The sequence below is a fragment of the Triticum urartu genome, unplaced genomic scaffold (assembly GCF_003073215.2).
Source record: "Triticum urartu cultivar G1812 unplaced genomic scaffold, Tu2.1 TuUngrouped_contig_200, whole genome shotgun sequence".
NCBI lineage: Eukaryota > Viridiplantae > Streptophyta > Magnoliopsida > Poales > Poaceae > Triticum > Triticum urartu.
This window is the reverse complement of record NW_024112465.1, coordinates 13,698-38,653: the sequence shown is the minus strand read 5'-3', so window position 1 is coordinate 38,653 and position 24,956 is coordinate 13,698. Positions and strand designations below refer to the sequence as shown.

Genomic DNA, 24,956 nt, shown 5'->3' with positions numbered 1-24,956 from the left:
AGTGGTCACTGGAAGCGGAACTGCCCCAAATACTTAGCGGACAAGAAGGCCGGCAACACTAAAGGTATATGTGATATACATGTAATTGATGTGTACCTTACCAGTACTCGTAGCAGCTCCTGGGTATTTGATACCGGTGCAGTTGCTCACATTTGTAACTCAAATCAGGAGCTGCGGAATAAACGGAGACTGGCGAAGGACGAGGTGACGACGCGCGTCGGGAATGGTTCCAAGGTCGATGTGATCGCCGTCGGCACGCTGCCTCTACATTTACCTACGGGATTAGTTTTAAACCTCAATAATTGTTATTTAGTGCCAGCTTTGAGCATGAACATTGTATCAAGATCTCGTTTAATTCAAGATGGCTACTCATTTAAATCCGAGAATAATGGTTGTTCTATTTATATGAGAGATATGTTTTATGGTCATGCTCCGTTGGTGAATGGTTTATTCTTAATGAATCTCGAGCATAATGTTACACATATTCACAGTGTGAATACCAAAAGATGTAAGGTCGATAATGATAGTCCCACATACTTGTGGCACTACCGCCTTGGTCACATAGGTGTCAAACGCATGAAGAAGCTCCATGCAGATGGACTTTTGGAGTCTCTTGATTACGAATCATTTGACACGTGTGAACCATGCCTCATGGGTAAAATGACCAAGACTCCGTTCTCGGGAACAATGGAGCGAGCAACCAACTTATTGGAAATCATACGTACTGATGTGTGCGGTCCAATGAGTGTTGAGGCTCGCGGTGGCTATCATTATGTTCTCACCCTCACTGATGACTTGGGTAGATATGGGTATGTCTACTTAATGAAACACAAGTCTGAGGCCTTTGAAAAGTTCAAGGAATTTCAGAGCGAGGTTGAGAATCAACGTGACAGAAAAATCAAGTTCTTGCGATCAGATCGTGGGGGAGAATACTTGAGTCACGAATTTGGCACACACTTAAGAAAATGTGGAATAGTTTCACAACTCACGCCGCCTGGAACACCTCAGCGTAATGGTGTGTCTGAACATCGTAATCGCACTCTATTGGATATGGTGCGATCTATGATGTCTCTTACCGATCTACCGCTATCATTTTGGGGCTATGCTTTAGAGACTGCCGCATTCACTTTAAATAGGGCTCCGTCGAAATCCATTGAAACCACACCGTATGAATTATGGTTTGGGAAGAAACCTAAGCTGTCGTTTCTAAAAGTTTGGGGATGCGAAGCTTATGTCAAGAAACTTGAACCTGAAAAGCTCGAACCCAAATCGGAAAAATGCGTCTTCATAGGATACCGTAAAGAAACTATTGGGTATACCTTCTACCTCAGATCCGAAGGCAAGATCTTTGTTGCCAAGAACGGGTCCTTTCTAGAGAAAGAGTTTCTCTCAAAAGAAATAAGTGGGAGGAAAGTAGAACTTGATGAAGTATTACCTCTTGAACCGGTAAGTGACGCAGCTCAAGAAAATGTTCCTGAGGTGCCTGCACCGACTAGAGAAGAAGTTAATGATGATGATCATGAAACTTCAGATCAAGTTGCTACTGAACTTCGTAGGTCCACAAGGACACGTTCCGCACCAGAGTGGTACGGCAACCCTGTCTTGGAAATCATGTTGTTAGACAACGGTGAACCTTCGAACTATGAAGAAGCGATGGCGGGCCCGGATTCCGACAAATGGCTGGAAGCCATGAAATCCGAGATAGGATCCATGTATGAAAACGAAGTATGGACTTTGACTGACTTTCCCGATGATCGGCGAGCCATAGAAAATAAATGGATCTTTAAGAAGAAGACAGACGCGGATGGTAACGTAACCATCTATAAAGCTCGGCTTGTCGCTAAGGGTTATCGACAAGTTCAAGGGGTTGGCTACGATGAGACTTTCTCACCCGTAGAGAAGCTGAAGTCCGTCCGAATCATGTTAGCAATTGCCGCATTCTATGATTATGAGATATGGCAAATGGACGTCAAAACGGCATTCCTTAATGGTTTCCTTAAGGAAGAATTGTATATGATGCAGCCGGAAGGTTTTGTCGATCCTAAGAATGCTGACAAGGTGTGCAAGCTCCAACGCTCGATTTATGGGCTGGTGCAAGCATCTCGGAGTTGGAACATTCGTTTTGATGAGATGATCAAAGCGTTTGGGTTTACGGAGACTTATGAAGAAGTCTGCATTTACAAGAAAGTGAGTGGGAGCTCTGTACCATTTCTCATATTATATGTGGATGACATACTGTTGATGGGAAATGATATAGAATTCTTGGAAAGCATAAAGGCCTACTTGAACAAGTGTTTTTCAATGAAGGACCTTGGAGAAGCTACTTATATATTAGGCATCAAGATCTATAGAGATAGATCGAGACGCCTCATTGGTCTTTCACAGAGTACGTACCTTGACAAGATATTAAAGAAGTTCAAAATGGATCAGTCAAAGAAGGGGTTCTTGCCTGTATTGCAAGGTACGAGATTGAGCACGGCTCAATGCCCGACCACGGCAGAAGATAGAGAAAAGATGAGTGTCGTCCCCTATGCCTCGGCCATAGGGTCTAGATGTATGCTATGCTGTGTACCAGACCTGATGTAAACCTTGCCGTAAGTTTGGTAGGAAGGTACCAAAGTAATCCCGGCATGGAACACTAGACAGCGGTCAAGAATATCCTGAAGTACCTGAAAAGGACTAAGGATATGTTTCTCGTTTATGGAGGTGACGAAGAGCTCGTCGTAAAGGGTTACGTCGATGCTAGCTTCGACACAGATCTGGATGACTCTAAGTCACAAACCGGATACGTGTATATTTTGAATGGTGGGGCAGTAAGCTGGTGCAGTTGCAAGCAGAGCGTTGTGGCGGGATCTACATGTGAAGCGGAGTACATGGCAGCCTCGGAGGCAGCACAAGAAGCAGTCTGGGTGAAGGAGTTCATTACCGACCTAGGAGTCATACCCAATGCGTCGGGCCCAATGACTCTCTTCTGTGACAACACTGGAGCTATTGCCCTTGCCAAGGAGCCCAGGTTTCACAGGAAGACTAGGCATATCAAGCGTCGCTTCAACTCCATTCGTGAAAGTGTTCAAAATGGAGACATAGAGATTTTTAAAGTACATACGGACCTGAATGTTGCAGATCCGTTGACTAAACCTCTCCCTAGAGCAAAACATGATCAACACCAGAACTGCATGGGTGTTCGGTTCATCACAATGTAACTAGACTATTGACTCTAGTGCAAGTGCGAGACTGTTGGAAATATGCCCTAGAGGCAATAATAAAATGGTTATTATTATATTTCTTTGTTCATGATAATTGTCTATTGTTCATGCTATAATTGTGTTATCCGGAAATCGTAATACATGTGTGAATACATAGACCACAACACGTCCCTAGTGAGACTCTAGTTGACTAGCTCGTTGATCAAAAGATAGTCATGGTTTCCTGACTATGGACATTGGATGTCATTGATAACGGGATCACATCATTAGGAGAATGATGTGATGGACAAGACCCAATCCTAAGCATAGTTCAAAGATCGTGTAGTTCGTTTGCTGTAGCTTTTCCGAATGTCAAGTATCATTTCCTTAGACCATGAGATTGTGCAACTCCCGGATACCGTAGGGGTGCTTTGGGTGTGCCAAACATCACAACGTAACTGGGTGACTATAAAGGTACACTACAGGTATCTCTGAAAGTGTCTGTTGGGTTGGCACGAATCGAGACTGGGATTTGTCACTCCGTATGACGGAGAGGTATCTCTGGGCCCACTCGGTAATGCATCATCATAATGAGCTCAATGTGACCAAGTGGTTGATCACGGGATCATGCATTACGGTACGAGTAAAGTGACTTGCCGGTAACAAGATTGAACGAGGTATTGGGATACCGACGATCGAGTCTCGTACAAGTAACATACCGATTGACAAAGGGAATTGTATACGGATTGATTGAATCCTCGACATCGTGGTTCATCCGATGAGATCATCGTGGAGCATGTGGGAGCCAACATGGGTATCCAGATCCCGTTGTTGGTTATTGACCGGAGAGGCATCTCGGTCATGTCTGCATGTCTCCCGAACCCGTTGGGTCTACACACTTAAGGTTCGATGACGCTAGGGTTGTAGAGATATTAGTATGCAGTAACTCGAAAGTTGTTCGGAGTCCCGGATGAGATCCCGGACGTCACGAGGAGTTCCGGAATGGTCCGGAGGTGAAGATTTATATATAGGAAGTCCAGTTTCGGCCATCGGGAAGGTTTCGGGGGTCGCCGGTATTGTACCGGGACCACCGGAAGGGTCCCGGGGGTCCACCGGGTGGGGTCACCTATACCGGAGGGCCCCATGGGCTGAATTGGGAGGGGAACCAGCCCCTAGTGGGCTGGTGCGCCCCCCTTGGGCCTCCCCTGTGCTAGGGTTGAGAAACCCTAGGGGTGGGGGCGCCCCCCACTTGGCTTGGGGGGGAAACCACCCCTTGGCCACCGCCCCCTTGGAGATCCATCTCCTAGGGCCGGCGCCCCCCCCCCAAGGCCCCTATATAAAGAGGGGGGAGGGAGGGCAGCCACACCCTTGCTCTTGGCGCCTCCCTCTCCCTCCGTAACACCTTCCTCCCCGCTTGCGCTTGGCGAAGCCCTGCCGGGATCCTGCTGCATCCACCACCACGCCGTCGTGCTGCTGGATCTTTATCAACCTCTCCTCCCCCCTTGCTGGATTAAGTTGGAGGAGACGTCTTCCCAACCATACGTGTGTTGAACGCGGAGGTGCCGTCCGTTCGGCACTAGGTCATCGGTGATTTGGATCACGTCGAGTATGACTCCATCAACCCCGTTCTCTTGAACGCTTCCGCGCGCGATCTACAAGGGTATGTAGATGCACTCCTCTCTCACTCGTTGCTAGGCGACTCCATAGATTGATCTTGGTGATGCGTACAAAATTTTAAAATTCTGCTACGTTCCCCAACACGCAATTCATCCTCAATTGTTGCCTTCCATTTGGACTAATCTGAGCGCTTCATGCACTCTGCCATGGACTTAGGTTCTCGATCCAAATCAAGGCCTTCTGCAATTCTAGAGGCGAAATAAATGTCGACAACTGTAGTCTCTCTATTGTATGATTCTCCTGAATCAATATAATTAATGGATATTTCATCAATACCTTTTGATCCTTCGTGATTTCCCTCAACAATTGGATCAAGGTCTTCCGATGTCCCAACACCAAAATTTGTGTGCACACTCGTGTTGGGTTCTGGATGTCCAACATCCTTCAGGTGTCCTTCAACCCTAGGTTGAATATCAACATTTTGTTGACTTGCATTTACTATTTGAGGATTCCTCATTCCCCTTGGACGCTTCTGCAAAGCCTTGTCCTTTGTGTCCAGATTCCTCCCCCTCTTGGGTGGCTGAGTAGATCTATGGGTCACATCCACTCTCTCTGGCACATTCATAGCGGGAACATTTGATTTTGTGACACCTTTATAATCAGTAAATGCATCTGGCAGATTATTTGCAATATTTTGCAAATTTATAATCTTCTGAACCTCCTGTTCAGATTCATTCGTACGTGGATCTAAGGACTGGATGCCTTTCACATCCCAATCTATTTCACGGCATTCTTTGTGGTTATTCTCTCCCCCTAATGCTAGGATATTGTCCTCATCAAAAATGCAATCAGCGTACCGAGCTGTAAATAAATCCCCTGTCATGGGTTCCAGGTACTTAATAATTGACGGAGAATTGTACCCCACATAGATCCCCATTCGTCTATGAGGGCACATTGATGTACGCTGCGGTGGTGAGATCGGTACATATACCGCACAACCGAATTGCCGCAGATGAAAAATACTTGGCTGGTTTCCACGTACTAACTGCAACGGGGAGACCGTATGATATGCAGTTGGTCGAATTTGTATCAATTCTGCAGCATGTAAAACTGCATGACCCCAACATGAAGCTGGAAGATTACTATTTTGCAGGAGCGGTTTTCCTATCAACTTGATTCTCTTGATAAGTGATTCCGCAAGACCATTCTGGGTATGTACATAAGGTACTGAGTGCTCCACAGAAATGCCCACTCCTCAGCATGTGTTCCCTGTGGGAGCAAAATGGGTTTTCGTTCGTAAGAGGAATGAGAACAATGAGGTGGTGAGATATAACGCGAGATGGCCTTGTGATCAACTTCCCAGTTGCACATGATGTGCATACAAAATCCGATGATTTTGGGAACTTTCTATCCGTTATGTTGTGTCCAACAAAACCATCAATAATTTTTCTCATCATCCCGATAGCAGGATGTCCCAGATGACCATGCCAAATCTTGAACTTATCAAGATTCTGAAAAACTATCTTGTATGCCATATGTGTCTCTGGTTTAATGTATGTATAATACAACCCAGAAGATAGAGAAGGCAAATTCTCAAGGACTTCCTTTCGAAATCCCTTTTGCTGAGTTATGAGTAGGCATTCAGCCCCGCTCTCATCATTAGTTTTCACATGGAAACCATTTTTGCGGATATCCTTAAAACTCAGCAAGGTACGAGTAGAATCTGGATACAGTAGAGCATCCGGGATTACCAATTTAGTACCCATAGGGAGTGTAATTGTAGCTTGACCAGAACCAACAATTACCGTGTCTCGACCAGCAATTGTCATGACACTTCCATTACTCTTCTTGAGTGTCTGGAAATACTTCATCTCCCTAAGTATCGTGTTAGTAGATGCACTATCCACTAAACGCATTTCCTCCTCCATTGTATTATTCCTTGAAGTTCGTTCTAGATTCTTCTCCGACGAGTTCTTGTGCGGCCTTGTCGCTCTCGCTGGAGAGAAGTGCGTGATAACGTGTAAAGGAATTGTGGGTGAACAGTAAAATGATCTCTATTGATTGACTGCAATGATGTACATATTTATATGTCCAGAGGGGACACGTCGCACAGTCGCGACGCTTACAAGAGACAAGATTAGAATGATGCGTCCATTACATTAGGACATGACCCATCGGGGAAGAAACCGCACATCGGTTTGAAAAAACTGGGATTTCCCTTTAATTAAACTAATTAACTAAATCTTAACAATTGGCAAACTGGTTGCTACGTGATTCGCCAACCACGTCACATGACACTATTCCTAATAGGGAGCGCCCTAGCTGGCCCATTTATGAACTAACTCCTCTTCTTCTGCTAAGAGCATCTTCAACTGTTGGCCTCCAGGGGCGTCTAAAATCGGCCGGTGTAAAAAAACGATCTGGGGCGAGTTGGTCCCCGGTCGTCGGTCCCAGGGCCGCCTCCAGACGAGTCTAATTTTTTTTTAAACAAACGTTCGGCGAAGTTCGGCTAAACACGTCTAAATTTCGGTAAACTTTGGCATATATTAGACTTGTCCGTGACTTATACATAGCAAATATATCTAAAAAAAGAACTCGTTGAACACGGAGTAGTCGCCATCGTCGCCGCCATCCTTGCCGCCGTCGTCGGCGGCGGCCTTCTCCTCCTTGACGCGGCCGTCTCTGGTGGACCCCTGCCCGGCGTCGCCATGGCGGACTGGTGGCGGCGGCGGCGCGTCGTCGAGGACGACGACTCCTCCTTCGTCGCGGCCCCGGCGACGCTGCTCGAAGCGCCGCAGGGCGGCGCATTGGCGCTCCCTCTCCATCCTCAGGAAGTCCTCGCGCGCCCATTTCAAGGCCACCTCGTCGTCGAGCTCCATGTCGCCGTGTTCCGTCTTCACGGCGGGGAGACCGGCTCCGTTTTCACCGGCGCGAGCCCCGGCTCCGTCTTTGGCTTGACGAAGCGCGGAGGAGCCGACAAGGAGGCGCGCCGGCCGCCCTCGTTGATGACGATGCCTGCGAGTGCGCCGGCCGAGCGGCGTCCCCGCCGCGAGCTCGGCCTTGACGCCGAGCAGCGCCCGAGAGCCGGAGGAGTGGAAAGAAGACCGTGAGGAGGAGTGCGAGGAGGAAGACGAGGAGGAGCCGAACCTCCTGGGCATCCATTGCCCGGCGCGTCGGCGGTGGGCTGGGGCGGCCGCCGGGGGAGGGTATGCCAGCGGTGGGTTCTTGCCGCCCTCAAGGTGCGTCAGCACGCCCTCGAGCGTGCGGCCGGGGATGCCCCACCACACGCAGCACCCCTCGCTGTTCTTCGTGCCGCCCACCACCGGCGCCGTTGGTGGACGCCAGCCTCTGCTCCTGACGGCGCTCAAAGTACGCCGCCCATGTCCGCGTGGTTGTCGGCGACGTACTGGGGGAGGGCAAGCTGCTCGTCGGTGAGGGAGGCGCGCACAAGCTCTACCTCGGCGGCGAAGTAGGGGGCGCGCGCCACGGCATCGGGCAACGGGGGAACAGGCACTTCCCCGTCGCTGAGCCTCCACCCTGTCGGCCCGGCGCGCATGTACGGCGGCGCCGGGATGTTGGCCTCGAACAGGAGCCACAACTCCTGTTCGCGGAACGAGCGGCGGCCGAAGCCGTTGGCCGCCGCCTCGCCGCCGGGGAAACGTTCGGCCATCGGGGCTGTCGGAGTGAGGGAGGGCTCGGAGGCGGCGCACAGGAGAGGAAGAGGAAGGGCTCGGCGGCGGCGCACGGGAGAGGGAGAGCTCGGCGGCTGGGGCTGGTGTGGCCAGAGGCGAGGGATGCCACCGGCTTATATAGCCGCGCCCGTGTGTACGCGTGACGGGAGGGGAGGCGTCGCCGCGCCGCCCGTGAGGAATCAATGGCAAGGCTGACCGACGGCGGCAGCACGGCAGCCTTGGCATTGATTCCCGCGGGAACCGAGGCGATGAGGGCGACGAAGCGCCTGTCTCGCTGACTCAGCGGGCCCGCGGCTGCTTCGCGTCAAAACAACTCGCCCCGGCACCCCCGGGCGCCCCCAGCGCGTCGGGTTCGGCCTGAGTCCACCGGCGCTAATTTCGACCCAGGCCGATGAAAATCAAGCTCCTGAGGCGTGATTGGGCCGTTTTTTCGGTGTCGGCGCGAAAAAATCGCATGGGAAGGTTTTTTTGGAGGCACGGCTGGAGATGCTCTAAGGTCGGTGTTCCGTTGCACTGACTTTGATAGTCTTGGGAGTTCGATTAAGACATGTACGCAGGGTGCTGGTATAGTAAATCTAGCCATGGCTGGGAGGAGCTATTCTCCCGATTTCTTGTGCCTGTGAGTCCTATATAGCAGATTAGGACATGTTTAGTCCAAACAATAAGTAACTGTCTGACCAGGAAACTATACTAATGCTAAGAGACTTCCTCCCGATGCCTTTCATTCCTAAGACCCGTTACAATCACCAATAGTTTGTGAACTGGACAAACTATTCTCATGGCCTTTCTATTTCCCAGTATCACTTAGCATTTAGCAGCCTATACTCTTCCTACCAAAACCCGCTCACTAGGAGATGCATATATAGGTTGGATTGCCTAACTAGTACGCGTGGATTTGATTAGAGGTTGGTTGGAAACCAATGAGCCTCAACAAGAACCTCACATCATTTTTTTTATAAAATCTTTGTTTGTACGTATCTTTACTCCTTTATGAAGCATTTCTAACTAGGATTTGGTGACGTGACGTGAATTTATTTGTATATGTCGTCCTCTCCTTGTTTGCGCTATTTCTCATTTCCTCTACCGGCTGTTACTGCGTCGCAGTGTGGGACAAGCTTTCCCTCCCACAAAATAACGCCGTGTTTGGGCGACCTCCCTCGTGCCTCAACCACATCACAAGAGACTGCATACAATTAAAGATCCAGGTGGAGTGTGATCCCTATTACACGAAAGGACTCATTGACTCAAGCAATCGGACTACTTATCATCGATACTGCCCTCTTATGATTGGTTAAAGTGGTTGGGTTTGCATACCAACACCAAAGCAACTCTACACATAAGGACTTTCAGACAAATAGCCTACATGGTTTCATATATGATCATGCCGACACAATTTCAGTGCGTAGGCCTCTAGAGTAAGCAGCTTGAAAGATCAGAAGCTTTCAAACACATAATAGGATCAAAAGGGACATGTTTGTCTAACCAATCGTTAAACCCATTACCTCCAATCCCACCACAACTAAGCCAAATCATTGTATCATACTCCCTTCGTTCCGAATTACTTGTCGCAGGTATGATGTATTTTAGTTCTATATACATCCATTTCTGTGACGAGTAACTTGGAACGGAGGGAGTACATCTTAATCAAATATCCTTGCAGCCATAGTACGACTTGCAGGCTCACACATAACAGAACAGATGAGGCTCACATAACAGAACAGATGAGCTCTCGGTTGTGATGCTATGCCTTCGAGAGGAGCAAGCTGCTAGCTGCAAAAAATGTTGATGGACATCTTATAATGGACCAAAGAGCTGCAATGCCTAACTCTCCAGGAAGAAAGTAAATTGCAAACACAAGCCTGGTAAGCTATCCAAACAACCAACAGTTGATAATTGAGCTGAATGCCATAGGCATAGAAGCCCCTCTCAGGGGCTGAACACCATAGGCATAGAAGCCAATCTCACCGTCTGAATGTCGTGATAAAAAAAACACATGCATGGTTAAGCAGGATATTAGAAACAGGTTAAGGAAAAATAACGCACATGACCATTGATAGATCAAGATATAACAAGTTGCTATGCTCATCAAGCATCCTGTCCCAATGGATTTATAAATAGGATTAAAATTTCATAACAAAAAAATTCTCCAACGGAGATACTGTTACATTGCAAATTCTTGTACAGAATCAAAATATGGAAGGATTAAATTACTAACTCGGTTGCTCCATGCCTGCAACTGCTGTTCCAATTACATGGCTAGTATATATACATCTAATTAGTATTAGCTGGAGGTAGTATACAAAAAAAGGCACTACTGAAGTGCGGTCATCAAAATAACTCTCCTTACAAGGTCTTGAACGCGGGATCATAGGTGGTTTATGGGACTGACCACAGCCACATTACCGCTGTCGGTGTCGCAATCACTCGTCGACCTTCTTTACTACTTGAAACTTGAGCTTCTTCTTGTCATCCGTAGCATCAATGGAGATTGTCGAGCCTTCACTGGCTTCACCTTTGACCAGCATTTGGGACAGCTTAATCATCACATTCTTCTGCAACCATCTCCTTATGGGCCTTGCACCATACATCTGTGAGAGACAAAGCATGCATGGTTACCAAAACGCAAAACGTACACACACATATGAAAACATGAGCCAAATCATTTTTCTAAGTTTGAAAAGAAGCTGTGCGTACTGGGTTGTATGATTCCGATAAAATGACGTCCAACACGGCATCACTTGCAAAAAGAGAGATGCCCTTGTCAGCTACCCTGGAAATGATGCTCTTCATTTGGATTTTCACAATCTCCTTCAGTTTGTCATGCAAAAGCGGCTCAAATACCACAATCTCACTCAGCCTGTTGAGTAACTCAGGCTTGAAGTGTTTCTGAACCTACACAAACATTATATATACATATATGAGAAACTCAGGCTTTAAGTGTTTTCCGAGCCTTTACACCAGCAGTCTGGGATTCACAAACCTGTTTCATCAAAAGGTCACGTGCCGCATCCATTGTGATTTCTCTGGCCATTCCTGCTGTGAGGTGCTCTGCTCCTAGATTTGAGGTCATAATGATGATGGTATTCTTGAAATTTACTGTCCGCCCTTTGCCATCGGTCAACACACCATCATCAAGAAGTTGAATAAAGATGTTCAACACCGAGGGATCCGCCTTCTCCACCTCATCGAAAAGGATGACACTGTATGGGCGTCTCCTAACCTTCTCAGTCAGTTGCCCACCATCATCACAGCCCTGATGGCTTTAAGAAGTTACAAAAGAAGCATTAATATCAATCAAGCTAAAGACTAAGACGTAATGCAATGTTACAAAATATATTCAAATTACCTTGGGGGTGCTCCAACAAGACGCAAAACAGATCCACTGCCAACATATTCAGACATGTCAAAGCGAACCAACATCTTCTCACTTGCGAATAGCTGCTCCGCAAGAGCTTTTGCAAGCTCTGTCTTTCCAACACCGGTTGAGCCCAAGAAGAGGAAAGATCCTATGGGTTGGCCAGGATGATTAAGGCCAGCCCTAGAACGCAACACTGCTTCGGCGACCACATTTACCGCTTCATTCTGGCCAACAACTCGCTCATGCAGCCTGTCTGCTAGGTGGATTAACTTATCCTTGTCCTCTTCCTCAAGTGTACAGACAGGAATTCCAGTCCATAGGCTCACAACCTTCAAATAACAGCGTTAGAATTTGCATGAAAAATACATCTCATTGACTGAAGCAGTAGATACATGTCACTGGGAGAAAATGCTTACTTGTGCAACATCATTTGGTTCAACAGTTGCTCCCTTCACTGGATTTGCAGAGCGACTTTGCTTTGCATTAAATTCCTCTGCTTGGTTGTCAATCTGCATCAACCTTTTTATTGTGGCACTGCATGCCTCATCAATCAGATCAATAGCCTTATCCGGAAATTGACGACCTATGGTAAAGACACCAACAAATCCATTAATTTTATAAAATATACATCCACTGTAGACACTCACGGGTCCAACATGGCATAAAGGAAAGATCGTGCAGGTTACCCATCAATTTATATGCACATCACAGTAAATAAGATTGTAATTCTAGAATTATCTCAACTTAATGTTTCCAATGCAACAAGACTGCGGGTAGTTTAATTATATCATGTGAACTACGGAGCCTTGAGATGGGGCAGACCTACATCCTAATCACCTGTTGAAACAATAGAAGCAAGTAAATTCCTCACCAGTGATGTAGCGGCCAGCAAGCTGTGCAGCAGCAACAAGAGTAGCATCTTGGATTTCCAGGCCATGGTGCTGTTCGTACTGCTGCCTTATCCCACGCAGAATGCCAATTGTCGCCTGCGTGCTTGGCTCCTCAACGTGTACCTTCTGGAATCTCCGCTCGAGAGCGGGATCCTTCTCAATGTAATTGCGGTAACCATCAAAAGTCGTCGCGCCTACAAAGCGGATACGAGCACGGGCCAATGCCGGCTTCAGCATACTGGAAGCATCAGTAACCCCACGGCCACCAGCACCCCCAGCACCAAGAAGCGTGTGCATCTCATCGATGAAGAGAATTATCTTGCCACCCGCTTTTTCCGCCTGCTTGATCACGCTCTTCATCCGCTCCTCAAACATACCTCGATACCTGGTTCCGGCGACCATGGCCCCAAGGTCGATCTCCACGACATGTGCCCCGGCGAGCGCGGCAGGTACCTTACCGGCAGCGATGCGCTGTGCGAGGCCCTCGGCAATGGCCGTCTTGCCAACCCCCGCGGGGCCGACCAGCGCTGCGCAGTTCTTGGTCTTGCGGCAGAGGATGGAGATAACGCGGTCGATCTCGTCATCACGGCCGACAACCGGTCCGACTGCCTTGCCAGTCATGTGGCGTCCGTAGGTACGCAGAGCCGCTTTACCATCGTAGTACCTCCATGCTGCCCAGCCCAAACCAGCAGATGTTCCGATGAGGACGAGAGGTTCCACCCTTCCCCAACTCGAAGACATGCGACTCTGGGAGCTTGATAACAAGGCCCCCAGCCGCTGGAAGACAGTTTCTTGCACAACCCAGGTCCCGAGCAGAGGATCGTAGGTCTCTCCCATACCTGTGCAGAAGCCTTAACCTGAACAAGGAAAAAGACAGCAATGCTTCATATATATGCAGAGAGGGTTCCTGAAGGTGCATATACATCTAAAATGCACCGATACGGATATGCGTATGACGTATCAGTATCGGGCTGATACTTTCACTGCTAAACATGTTTAAACCAAAACATTTGCTCATCTGAAAAAAAAACCTCAAACTGCAATGCCAATATGCAAATATTTGCCCCTACAGGCATTATCACAAACACCTATCAGGCAAAATCCTTTAACATGTAAACTTGAACATGCACCGGAAAAATCATGCAGCAAGTATTCATCAAGAAATAATCATCATTATATTCTCACATTCACATACTCATCCAATACAAAAATCAGGGAAACAATTGAACACACAGAGGATGCGAGAGAAAGAAAGGAGGGGTGATGAGGGAAGGAGGAGGGAGGAGGAAGGAGTGGTGGCTACCTGCCTATGGACTGGTCGTCGGCTTTGCTGGGCGGGAGCGCCTGCTCAGGAAGGGAGGCGCTGCTGGGGGAGCGGCTGCTCCACGGAGACGGAGGGAGGCGCTGCTGGGGTCCTGTACCGGAGGCGGGGCAGCGGAGGCTTCGGCCGGCTGGGCGCGCCGCGGCGGCGGCTAGGAACCCCTGTCGCGCTCGTCGTTCGGTCGGGACTCGGGAGGGAGACTCGTTTTTTTGGGAGGCTCGGTTGAGGGAATCTTGCTCGAAACGGGCGCGTTCAGGTGTGTCTACGTGTCAAGGCGTATAGGAACTGATCCGTATTGAATATGATATTTTTTAGACACACTACAGACGAAGACACACATCTATTCCTATGAGCTTTTTCGAGAGAGTGGGCCGGCATACTATTTTTAGATTGATGAAGTCATCAAAGACGTCTCGTAGTCAACGGAAACATCTCCTCCCATTAAACGCACATCGCCGAAAATATTGAAATAAATTCGGAAATAAATACGAGCACGGGGTTGAACCCTGATGGGTTGGGATATCATGGTCCACCTAACCATCCAACCACAGATTGGTTCGCGTATTGAATACGATACCTGATACCCACACACAAGGTGTGTGATTTTCTTTGACAAAGGGTGGATTTTATTTACTTAAAATGAAGTATCAAGAGGATACAAACACAATAAACACACATTGAAACTCTGCATAATTAGGGTGCACATAATCAACACCAACACAGACACAAAAACACATCAGCAAATAGCAAAGTCATATAGAACCGAAGCTATGCTTAAGTGAGGAAAAAAACAAAGTGATCAGATCTGTAATAAGCAAACTACGATAATGACTATATCCGGACCAATCATCTCATGACACCGAGGTTCTTCAACAACAGTACCTTTAGAAAGGGAGCGGCACTCAAGCATCATCATCATCGGATCCAACCAACACGTGAGGCATCTGACATGGTGTCTTTGTAGAAGGATCAGATCCATATTGCATACAAGGGGGGTATTTTAACCATTTTGTTTTGTTTTGAAAATTGAGTTTAAATCAAATTTTGACTAAACAACTTGGTATTTTTTGTGGGAAAGATGAAAGCTAGTTCACGACAAACAAATTTCCTCACCTGATCATTTTTTTTTTGGGGTAAAAACTTTGTATTACTCAAGTATCATGGCCATTACAAATCAGCATGAGCTAGCTCTAAAGAGGCTGAAGGACCTGAACCTATCCAACTCATAGCCCTGCCTTCATCTCTCACAAACTTTGCTAAGTTCAATTAACATGAGCAATACAAGTTTTACAAAGGCTCATCATATGCCTAATCTCTAATAATAGCAAAGTAAATCAATCTATCAATTTCAAGTGATCGAATTAACTTCACAGTGATAATGAAATCCATCTCCATTAAGATTGGAAAGTCGCTTCCCTGAATTGACAATGAAAGGCCCTTCATGCAAGCGCATAGCTCTGCTTCCAAACCTCACGGCAGATGTTCCGCATGACAAGAAAATTATAGCTCCTTTATCACCTGATCATATATGTTTGGCTGTGGGATCTCTAGCCCCAAATTTCTCTATTGCAAACTCCCCCAAAGTGAAGATAAAGCGTGGTGGATGGACAAAACCAATCAAAGGTCATGTTAAACTGAATGTGGACACTGCTTTTGATCCTGACTCACTTCAAGGCACAGTTGGTGCAGTTTTAAGAAATGACAAAGGAAACTTTACTGTGGCAGAAAATGAGGAATTTTTTTTTAATATATGTATTGATGCTTTTACGGCAAAGGCACTAGCCCTCCGATTTGGACTGAATCAGCTCAAACGGTGGGGTGCAATAGATTGATGGTCAATTCAGACAACACATATGTTATTTTGACTATGCCAGAGGGCGGCTCCTTTGCTGGTATTGCTGCGAAAATCTTTGACGATTGTTATCATATGTCTCTTGATCTATCTCATATAATTTATGAATTATGTCATAGAGAAGCTAATAGTGTAGCCCACGAGCTAGCTAGAATAGTTAGATTTTCTTTCCCTAGTAATTGGTTAGATAAACCCCTGAGGCTATAGTTTCACTCCTTATCAACGATATAACTTTTTTTTCAAAGGAGGATGTACCCCCGGCCTTTACATCTGACGGATGCATGCAGCCATTTTATTAATTATTCACAAAGCCCTTACACGGTGATACATCAGTAAGCCTGAAGCCACCATCTTGACATCATCTGTCGCTACTCCTATCCCTGTGATGAAGGGGTGCCGAATGTTCGAGACTAATACCAAACAGACATCGCACCAACACTTAATATCTAATGTTGGATGCCCCATCCAAGCCATAATACCTGGATTGGGTTACACACCGGTCCGGCGCACTTTCAGTGGGCACCACATGCGCACGCTGCAAGGGCCGTCACGTCCCTCATCCATCAATCCATTCTTAGACCAGATATTAACGCATCGACCTTGCCATGCCTCTCGGCCATCGACGCCACCATGATGCCAGACAGCGTCGTCCTCCTGCACGAGTCCACCGCCACCCATCGGGCACCGAGTCTCCACTGCACCATGCCATTGAGATCTGCCACCATCGATGTGTAGGATGAAGCACCGCTCCACCACCTACCGACGCCTAACCACCAAGCCGTTCACATGTCCGTCCAACCGATAAATGTCTTCAAAGATGATGCCCCCACGCGGGTGACGATGAATATGTCGCCATCATCCGATCCAGGAGGCCCCTCAACGCCTCCAACGAGAGCTACGACACCCACGGGCGCCAATGTTAATGGTAGCCTCCTCCAGATCTGAGGTTTCCCCGGTAATAATGAAGCGAGGGATGCCCCCACCATCGCCTCCAACGAGGAAAATGATACCCCACAGGCGCCGCCGACGATGGTGGCATCCTCACCCACTTTAGTTAGGCCACCATCTCCTCCTCCACTTGATCCGTTGTCGGCAAGCCACCGCGAGGCAACACCCACCGACCAGATCCCTTTGAACCGACGATGAAGACAACCAAAGGTAGAGGAGGTCACATCGCTGTGTGACCGGCGCCATGGCCACACACACGTCGTCCCGAGGCGCTCGCTCAAGATCGATCCACCGTCACAGCCACGCCTCCAAGCCGCGATTGAGGGACGCCCCGCCGCCGCCATCATCCCCTTGCACGGGCTTTGCCCGGTCAAGATCCGGCAGCGGCGGGAGTGGAGGCAGACGGGAGACGGAGGGGATCAGAAGGAATCTGGAGGGAAGGGGAGGGGAGGCGCGGATGTAATTGTGACAACTGAATAAAGGAGTGATGATTGTAAAAAAAAGGGTTGCTCACGAGGCAGGATTACTCAATAACCGGGGCTAACTATGACCAAAACTGAGAATTTTTTTTTTTTGAGGATCAAATGCTGCCGCTTTATTGACTAATTAAACGAAACTAGGAAAATTTAGGGGTTGAGGAAAATGAGATTTAGTGGTTGAGGAAACTGAGATTTAGGGGTTGAGGAAAATTAATTTTTTTGGGTAAAAAAGCACAAAAGAAAATAAATTACCTGAGGCGTGGTCGCAATTGCTCCACTCATCCTCGCCGCCAACGCCTCAAGTCATCCGCGCCGCCTGATCATTGCGCCGCCCACTCACCAGTTCAGTCTTGTCATGCACTTACCGAGGCTTCAAAGCACTAGGGTTGTCATATTTGTACAGATTTAAAACGGGTGATGAGAGAACATCACACCGGCTACACCTGATCGCTTGTCCTGCAGGGGAGTGATTTTTCTTTTGGTGATGCGTTGGAGGAATTAAGAATTTCGCTCCAGATAGACGTCAGATTTTTTAGCATGGCACATTATGTTGTGTCGAGGATGGCAATTTCCTTAGTAAGCATGGCAAATTTTTGTCATGTTCAGTTTTTTGTCATGATTACTAAAGAAAATGTCATCCTCATGGCAACATAATTTTTAATGAAAATTGTTTGATTTGCCATGGTCAGATTTTTAACATTGTAGGAATTAATTAAGTTTTATTCTCCCGCAGGCCTATCACTGAGTAGTTTCTCTCAACTAGGTGTTGCGAGAGCATAAAAATTCATGTTTGATATTTGGCAAACCAGCTTGTGTCAACTTTTCATGTTTTACCCGGAAAAAAGAACTTTTCATGTTTGATATTTGGTAGACCAACTTGTGTCACATGACCGGTGTCCTACCTTTGTCAAGTCCAATCTTTGAAGGCAGTTACGCTTGTCCGTTCCTCACAAACTGGGTTTTAGTTTGTGAGTGAAAATGCGGGACCATCATGCTTCATTGTGAATGAAAGAATGAATGATGAATTTTTTACAAACTATAGTTTCTTTTGAGCTAGAAACTATGTTCCATTGATAGACAAGGATTTTATGCTCCAGTTTTGCGCCATACACTGCATAGTGTCAGCCACAAAACTGGCTTATTACAACTTCTAGGATAGTAAGACAACCAAAAACTAGTAAAACACAAAGACAAAATAAAATTATCTTCTGAAAAAGCACACCATTGGCCGAAAGATCATACGTACTTCTTACTACCAATAGATTGGATGCAGACAATGCAGTTTTAGGCTGGCCATCGACAGTGGCAAAACGACGGGATGCTAACGGCTGGGTGATTGCCTGATTGACCGTGTCGGCTCACTCTTCTGCAATTCATATCCTAGGTAAGAGGATTTCACTAAATTTAACTTTTGTTTTGAGCCATGAAAGCATTTCCCCAAAAGGGAGGGAATAAATGGGTTCCAAAAATCAAAGAAAAATATTTTTGTCGACTTGGATGATTTTCTTTTGAGCCTTTTGATGTTTACCAACTTTATATATTCATTAAAGTTAGGGGAGATATATGACTAATCCAATTAATAAGCTGGAAATACTCCCTCCGTGCTACATACATCCGTTTGGGTGATAATTAATTCCAAACGGAGGGAGTATTAAAATATCATTTATACTCATAACTGGATTTAGTTTTACTTGCAGCAATTTCCAAAAATGAGAAGATAATATGACTTTCTTCACCATATTGAGCTGGAAGTTATTTCAGTACTATTTTTTATGCATTTTGGGACATAGAAAAATATTTATGGGAATTATTAAAAACCCTAAAAGTATTTTGGGGAACAAATAAACGCCATTTTAAGCATATGAAAATGTATTTTATAAAGGTACAACTAGGCTGGAAATATTTTCCCTAAGCTCTACAATTCTATTTTGATTTGTCTAAAATTTGAAGGTTTACGTTGGTGATGGAGTAGCACCCAGAGCTTGCAATAAGATCTATACCGTTTATTTGTGCGATGGCTAGGAGGATCATTTCGTCCCACAGTTTCCCCCCTCTACAACGGCGCCAACACATCACCTTTGTATGTGGCGTTTCCTTGGCCGCGCTCTGGGCGCCGCTGCACGTCGAGGTCGAGGTGATTGGCGCCGGCGAGCATATTACTACATGGACTTACCCATCACACATTCCCGACTCCCGTTACAAGGGCTTGAACGCAGGCTCGTGAGGATGCTTTACTGTCAGGGTCGCTAACAGAGACACAATTCTTTTCATGGGACTGACCACAGCCGCCATACGACCGCTGTCAGTGTCACACTCACCGGGAAGTTCGACCTTCTTCGCTACTACTTCATACTTGAGCTTCTTCTTGTCGTCTGTGGCATCGATGGAGATCGTCGAGCCTTCACTGGCTTCACCTTTCATCAGCATCAGGGACAGCTTAGTCACCACATTCTTCTCCAACCATCTCCTTATGGGCCTCGCACCATACATCTGTGACAAGACAAAGCATGCTTGGTTATCAAACGTACACACACACACATGAAAACATGCATTTAAATTTGAAAAAAAAAGGAGAAGCTTTGTGTACTGGGTTGTATGATTCCGATAAAATGACGTCCAACGCGGCACTTGCGAAAAGAGAGATGCCCTTGTCAGCCACCCTCGCAATCACACTCTTCATTTGGATTTTCACAATCTCCTTCAGGTTGTCATGCAAAAGGGGCTCAAATACCACAATCTCACTCAGCCTGTTCAGGAACTCAGGCTTGAAGTGTTTCTGAACCTGCACAGACAATATATATGAGAAACTCAGGCCTTAAGTGTTTTCTGGGCCTTCACACCAACAGTCTGAGATTCACAAACCTGTTTCATCAAAAGGTCACGTGCAGCATCCATTGTGATTTCTCCAGCCATTCCTGCCATGAGGTGCTCTGCTCCTATATTTGAGGTCATAATGATGATGGTATTCTTGAAATCTACCGTCCGTCCTTTGCCATCGGTCAACACACCATCATCAAGAAGTTGAATAAAAATGTTCAACACCGAGGGATCTGCCTTCTCTACCTCATCGAAAAGGATCACACTGTATGGGCGATTCCTAACTTTCTCAGTCAGTTGCCCGCCGTCATCATAGCCATCATGGCTTTAAGAAGTTACAAAAGAAGAATTAGTATCAATCAAGCTAAAGACTAAGAAGTAATGCAAGGTTACAAAATATATTAAAAATTACCTTGGGGGTGCTCCAATGAGTCGCAAAATAGATCCACTGCCAACATATTCAGACATGTCAAAGCGAACCAACATCTTCTCACTCGCAAATAGCTGTTCAGCGAGAGCTTTTGCAAGCTCTGTCTTTCCAACACCAGTTGAGCCCAAGAAGAGGAAAGATCCTATGGGTTGGCCCGGATGATCAAGGCCAGTCATAGAACATACCACTGCTTCAGCAACCACATTTACCGCTTCATCCTGGCCAACAACTCGCTCATGAAGCCTGTCCGCTAGGTGGATTAACTTATCCGTTTCCTCTTGCTCAAGTGCACATACAGGAATTCCAGTCCATTGGCTCACAACCTTCAAACGACAACGTTAACGTTAGAATTTGCATGACAAATATTGATTGAAACAGCATATACACATGTCGTTGGAGGAAAATGCTTACTTGTGCGACATCATTTGGTTCAACAGCTGCTCCCTTCAATGAATTTTCAGAGATCGCCCTTTTTATTTTGGCAGTGCACGCCTCATCAATCAGATCAATAGCCTTATCCGGAAATTGACGACCTATGGTAAAGACAGCAACAAAAATCCATTAATTTTCTACAATATATAATCCATTGTTGACACTCATTGGTGCAACTCGGCATAAAAGAAAAATTGTAGTGCAGGTTACCCCATCAATTTATATGCACAGGACAGTAAAGATTGTATTTCTAGATTTATTTCAACTTAATGTCCACAATTCAGCAAGGGCTCTAATATATATTCTTGCCCTTGAATTGCACATCACAGTCTATGCAGAAGTTTTATTAGCATGTGAACTATGGGGCCTTAAGATGGGGCAGGCAATAAGCACAAAAGATCATCTTTAGATCTGTACATCCTAATCACCTCTCGAAACAATAGAAGCAAGTAAATTCCTCACCGGTGATGTAGCGGGCAGCAAGCTGGGCAGCAGCAACAAGAGCAGAATCTTGGATTTCCAAGCCATGATGCTGTTCGTACTGCTGCTTTAGCCCCTGCAGTATGCCAATTGTCACCTGCATGCTTGGCTCCTCGATGTGCACCTTCTGGAATCTCCGCTCAAGTGCAGGATCCTTCTCAATGCAATTGCGGTAACCATCAAAAGTCGTCGCACCTACACAGCGGATACGACCACGGGCCAAAGCCGGCTTCAGCAAGCTGGAAGCGTCTGTATTTCCGTGGCTATCACCAGCACGAGGAAGCACATGCATCTCATCAATGAAGAGAATTATCTTGCCGCCTACATTCTCTGCCTGCTTTATGACGCTCTTCATTCGCTCTTCAAACATACCGCGCAAAACGGTCCCGGCAACCATGGCCCCGAGGTCGATCTCCACAACACGTGCCCCAGCAAGTGCAGCAGGTACCTTACCGGTGGCGATGCGCTGCGCGAGGCCCTCAGCGATGGCAGACTTGCCAACCCCCGCGTGGCCAACTAGCGCGGCGCAGTTCTTGGTCTTGCGGCAGAGGATGGAAATAACGCGGTCGATCTCATCATCACGGCCAACAACCAGTCCGACTCCCTTGCCGGTGATGTGGCGTCCGTAGGTGCGCATAGCCGCCTTACGATCGTAGTACGTCCATGCTGCCCAACCCAAACCAACAGCTGCTCCAAGGAAGACGAAAGGTTCGATCCCTTGCCAAATCGAAGATAGCTGATGGAGAACACTTCCTTGCGCAGCAGCTCTTTGCACAACCTGCGCCCCGAGCAGTGGATCGTAGGTCCCTCTCATACCTGTGCAGAAGCCCTGACCTGAACGAGGAAAAGGACAGCAATGCTTCATATATATAGAAGAGGGGGTACATGTACATATACATATACATAATCGAGATAAATTCTTGTTGTAAAAGGATCGGAGTTTGTTCCAACATCAAACTTTATTCTGTTTCCGTTCTAGAAACCTTGTTGAAATCAAACTTTGCTCAAAGATCATGAGGAACGTTCGTTCCCTGCCTCGTGAAAAGTATCGACTTTTTCTCTTAATTAAGTATAACAAAATTTGCAACTGTAAGAGAAGGAAAACTGTGGGGCGAGGCGCAAACAAATTACCTGACCAGTGACCCAAGATGTTCCAGTCCTCTGCTCCGCCGCCGACTCCCTACCCCGCACCAGGGAGCCGTCGTCAGCTCGACCTGTTCAGGTCAGGCCCGCTCCCCCCAGCGCCGCTCGAGTCCCAGTTCACCCCACGCTACTTCGCCGCTGGCCTGCAGCGAGCAGCTCGTCGTCTCGACTCGCCGGCGCCGCTCGAGTCCCAGGTCACCTCAGCACCACTCGCTGCTTCGCGGCTGGCCTGCAGCGAGCGCCTCGTCGTCTCGATCCGCCGGCGCCGCCCGACTGCCAGTCCACCTCTCGCTGCTTCGCCGCTGGCCCCCTCGCCGTCCCGACTCGCCGGCGCCACTCGAGTCCAACCCGGACCCTTTTTTTCTGGTCTCGAGTCCAACACGCACCTCCCGAGGCCTCGAAGCACTAGGGTTCCCCCTTATGGGCCCTGCCGCAGTTGGGCCACAAGAGGCCCAGTTTGAGCAAAAGCAGTCGAGCCCACTAAACCAAGGCATTTCATGTAGAGTATCTCTAACTAACCCTGTATAATGCCAACCCACAAAATGCGTATACAGTTCGCGGAAAAAGGGCTTTGCGGGCCGGCGCGGGCGGCAGCCAATATCTTTTTTTACGGATCCATTTTGCGGGGTCTGCTCAGCCGCCGCCCGAGCCGGCCCGTAAATCAGTAATTGCATTTCAATTTCGGGCATGAAAACACATTTCTTTACTTGGTTATTTTCTTCAAGGGCATTGGATACATAATAATTCATCAAATATTTGCTAGAATAGCAAGACCAAAGAAAACAAGAACCACAATTAGGCATTTTAAAAGATATCCAACTTCCATAACTGCTCCCACTAGTTGGACAAACATCTTCTTCATGCCTTCATTGTTGATCTGCGGATTCTTGATCTTGTATTCTTCATTCTTCTTTTTTGATTCTAAAGAAGTAGACGTTGCTTTCCCTCTAGTTTCTTCTCTAATTGCACATGCAACCGCATCATTAGCCTCAATTATACCAACAAGTGCACGCACATCTAGTAAGTTTCTTTCTATCAATAAATTGATGTATTCTTCTTCCAAAACCAAAATAAGCATCCACCTTCCTGCACACATGGCCATCTCAATAAGCTATCGAAATTGAACCGAATAGGTTGACAAAGCCGAATGAAAACAAGAACATACCCCGTCGTTTTTGCATTTGAAGAAAACCCATTCGGGGTGTTTCGGCGTGCTAGATGTTAGCAGCAGTATTGTCTGTGTGCAGTCGTCGCACTGCATGAGCGGCATCAGCGAGCCGGCTGCGCTAGCACCGAGCCCGGGCGACGACTGACCGAGTCCTTGCGGCAAACCGATGACGACGGCTAGAGGATGAACTGGTACCTGCATGCGGCGCTGGGGCTTTGCGGGGTGCTCCTGTTGGAAATATGCCCTAGAGGCAATAATAAAATGATTATTATTATATTTCCTTGTTCATGATAATCGTTTATTATCCATGTTAGAATTGTATTGATAGAAAACTCAGATACATGTGTGGATACATAGACAACACCATGTCCCTAGTAAGCCTCTAGTTGACTAGCTCGTTGATCAATAGATGGTTACGGTTTCCTGACCATGGACATTGGATGTCGTTGATAACGGTATCACATCATTAGGAGAATGATGTGATGGACAAGACCCAATCCTAAGCATAGCACTAGATCGTGTAGTTCATATGCTAAAGTTTTTCTAATGTCAAGTATCATTTCCTTAGACCATGAGATTGTGCAACTCCCGGATACCGTAGGAGTGCTTTGGGTGTGCCAAACGTCACAACGTAACTGGGTGGCTATAAAGGTACACTACAGGTATCTCCGAAAGTGTCTGTTGGGTTGGCACGAATCGAGACTGGGATTTGTCACTCCGTGTGACGGAGAGGTATCTCTGGGCCCACTCGGTAGGACATCATCATAATGTGCACAATGTGATCAAGGAGTTGATCACGGGATGATGTGTTACGGAACGAGTAAAGAGACTTGCCGGTAACGAGATTGAACAAGGTATCGGGATACCGACGATCGAATCTCGGGCAAGTATCGTACCGATAGACAAAGGGAATTGTATACGGGATTGATTAAGTCCTTGACATCGTGGTTCATCCGATGAGATCATCGTGGAACATGTAGGAGCCAACATGGGTATCCAGATCCCGCTGTTGGTTATTGACCGGAGAACGTCTCGGTCATGTCTGCATGGTTCCCGAACCCGTAGGGTCTACACACTTAAGGTTCGATGACGCTAGGGTTATAAAGGAAGTTTGTATGTGGTTACCGAATGTTGTTCGGAGTCC

The 24,956-nt window shown here is 47.1% G+C and overlaps 2 protein-coding genes across 2 annotated transcripts; both read right to left on the bottom strand.

The window, feature by feature from the left end:
* Positions 1 to 10,571: 10,571 nt before the first annotated feature.
* On the bottom strand, positions 10,572 to 14,304 carry LOC125526822 (chaperone protein ClpB1-like). Its single transcript, XM_048691440.1, has 7 exons — positions 14,046 to 14,304; positions 12,724 to 13,599; positions 12,269 to 12,435; positions 11,841 to 12,181; positions 11,475 to 11,754; positions 11,189 to 11,386; positions 10,572 to 11,082 (listed from the first exon to the last, which is right to left on the bottom strand). The coding sequence occupies exons 2-7, from the start codon at positions 13,577 to 13,579 to the stop codon at positions 10,915 to 10,917; spliced, it is 2,010 nt and encodes a 669-aa protein (XP_048547397.1). The 5' UTR covers positions 13,580 to 13,599; positions 14,046 to 14,304; the 3' UTR covers positions 10,572 to 10,914.
* Positions 14,305 to 19,324: 5,020 nt separating this feature from the next.
* Positions 19,325 to 23,015, bottom strand: LOC125526821 (chaperone protein ClpB1-like). The gene is made up of 7 exons (XM_048691439.1): positions 22,633 to 23,015; positions 21,484 to 22,335; positions 21,001 to 21,122; positions 20,572 to 20,912; positions 20,205 to 20,484; positions 19,930 to 20,124; positions 19,325 to 19,832 (listed from the first exon to the last, which is right to left on the bottom strand). Exons 2-7 carry the CDS (start codon positions 22,313 to 22,315, stop codon positions 19,539 to 19,541), a joined length of 2,064 nt encoding a protein of 687 aa, XP_048547396.1. The 5' UTR covers positions 22,316 to 22,335; positions 22,633 to 23,015; the 3' UTR covers positions 19,325 to 19,538.
* Positions 23,016 to 24,956: the final 1,941 nt, after the last annotated feature.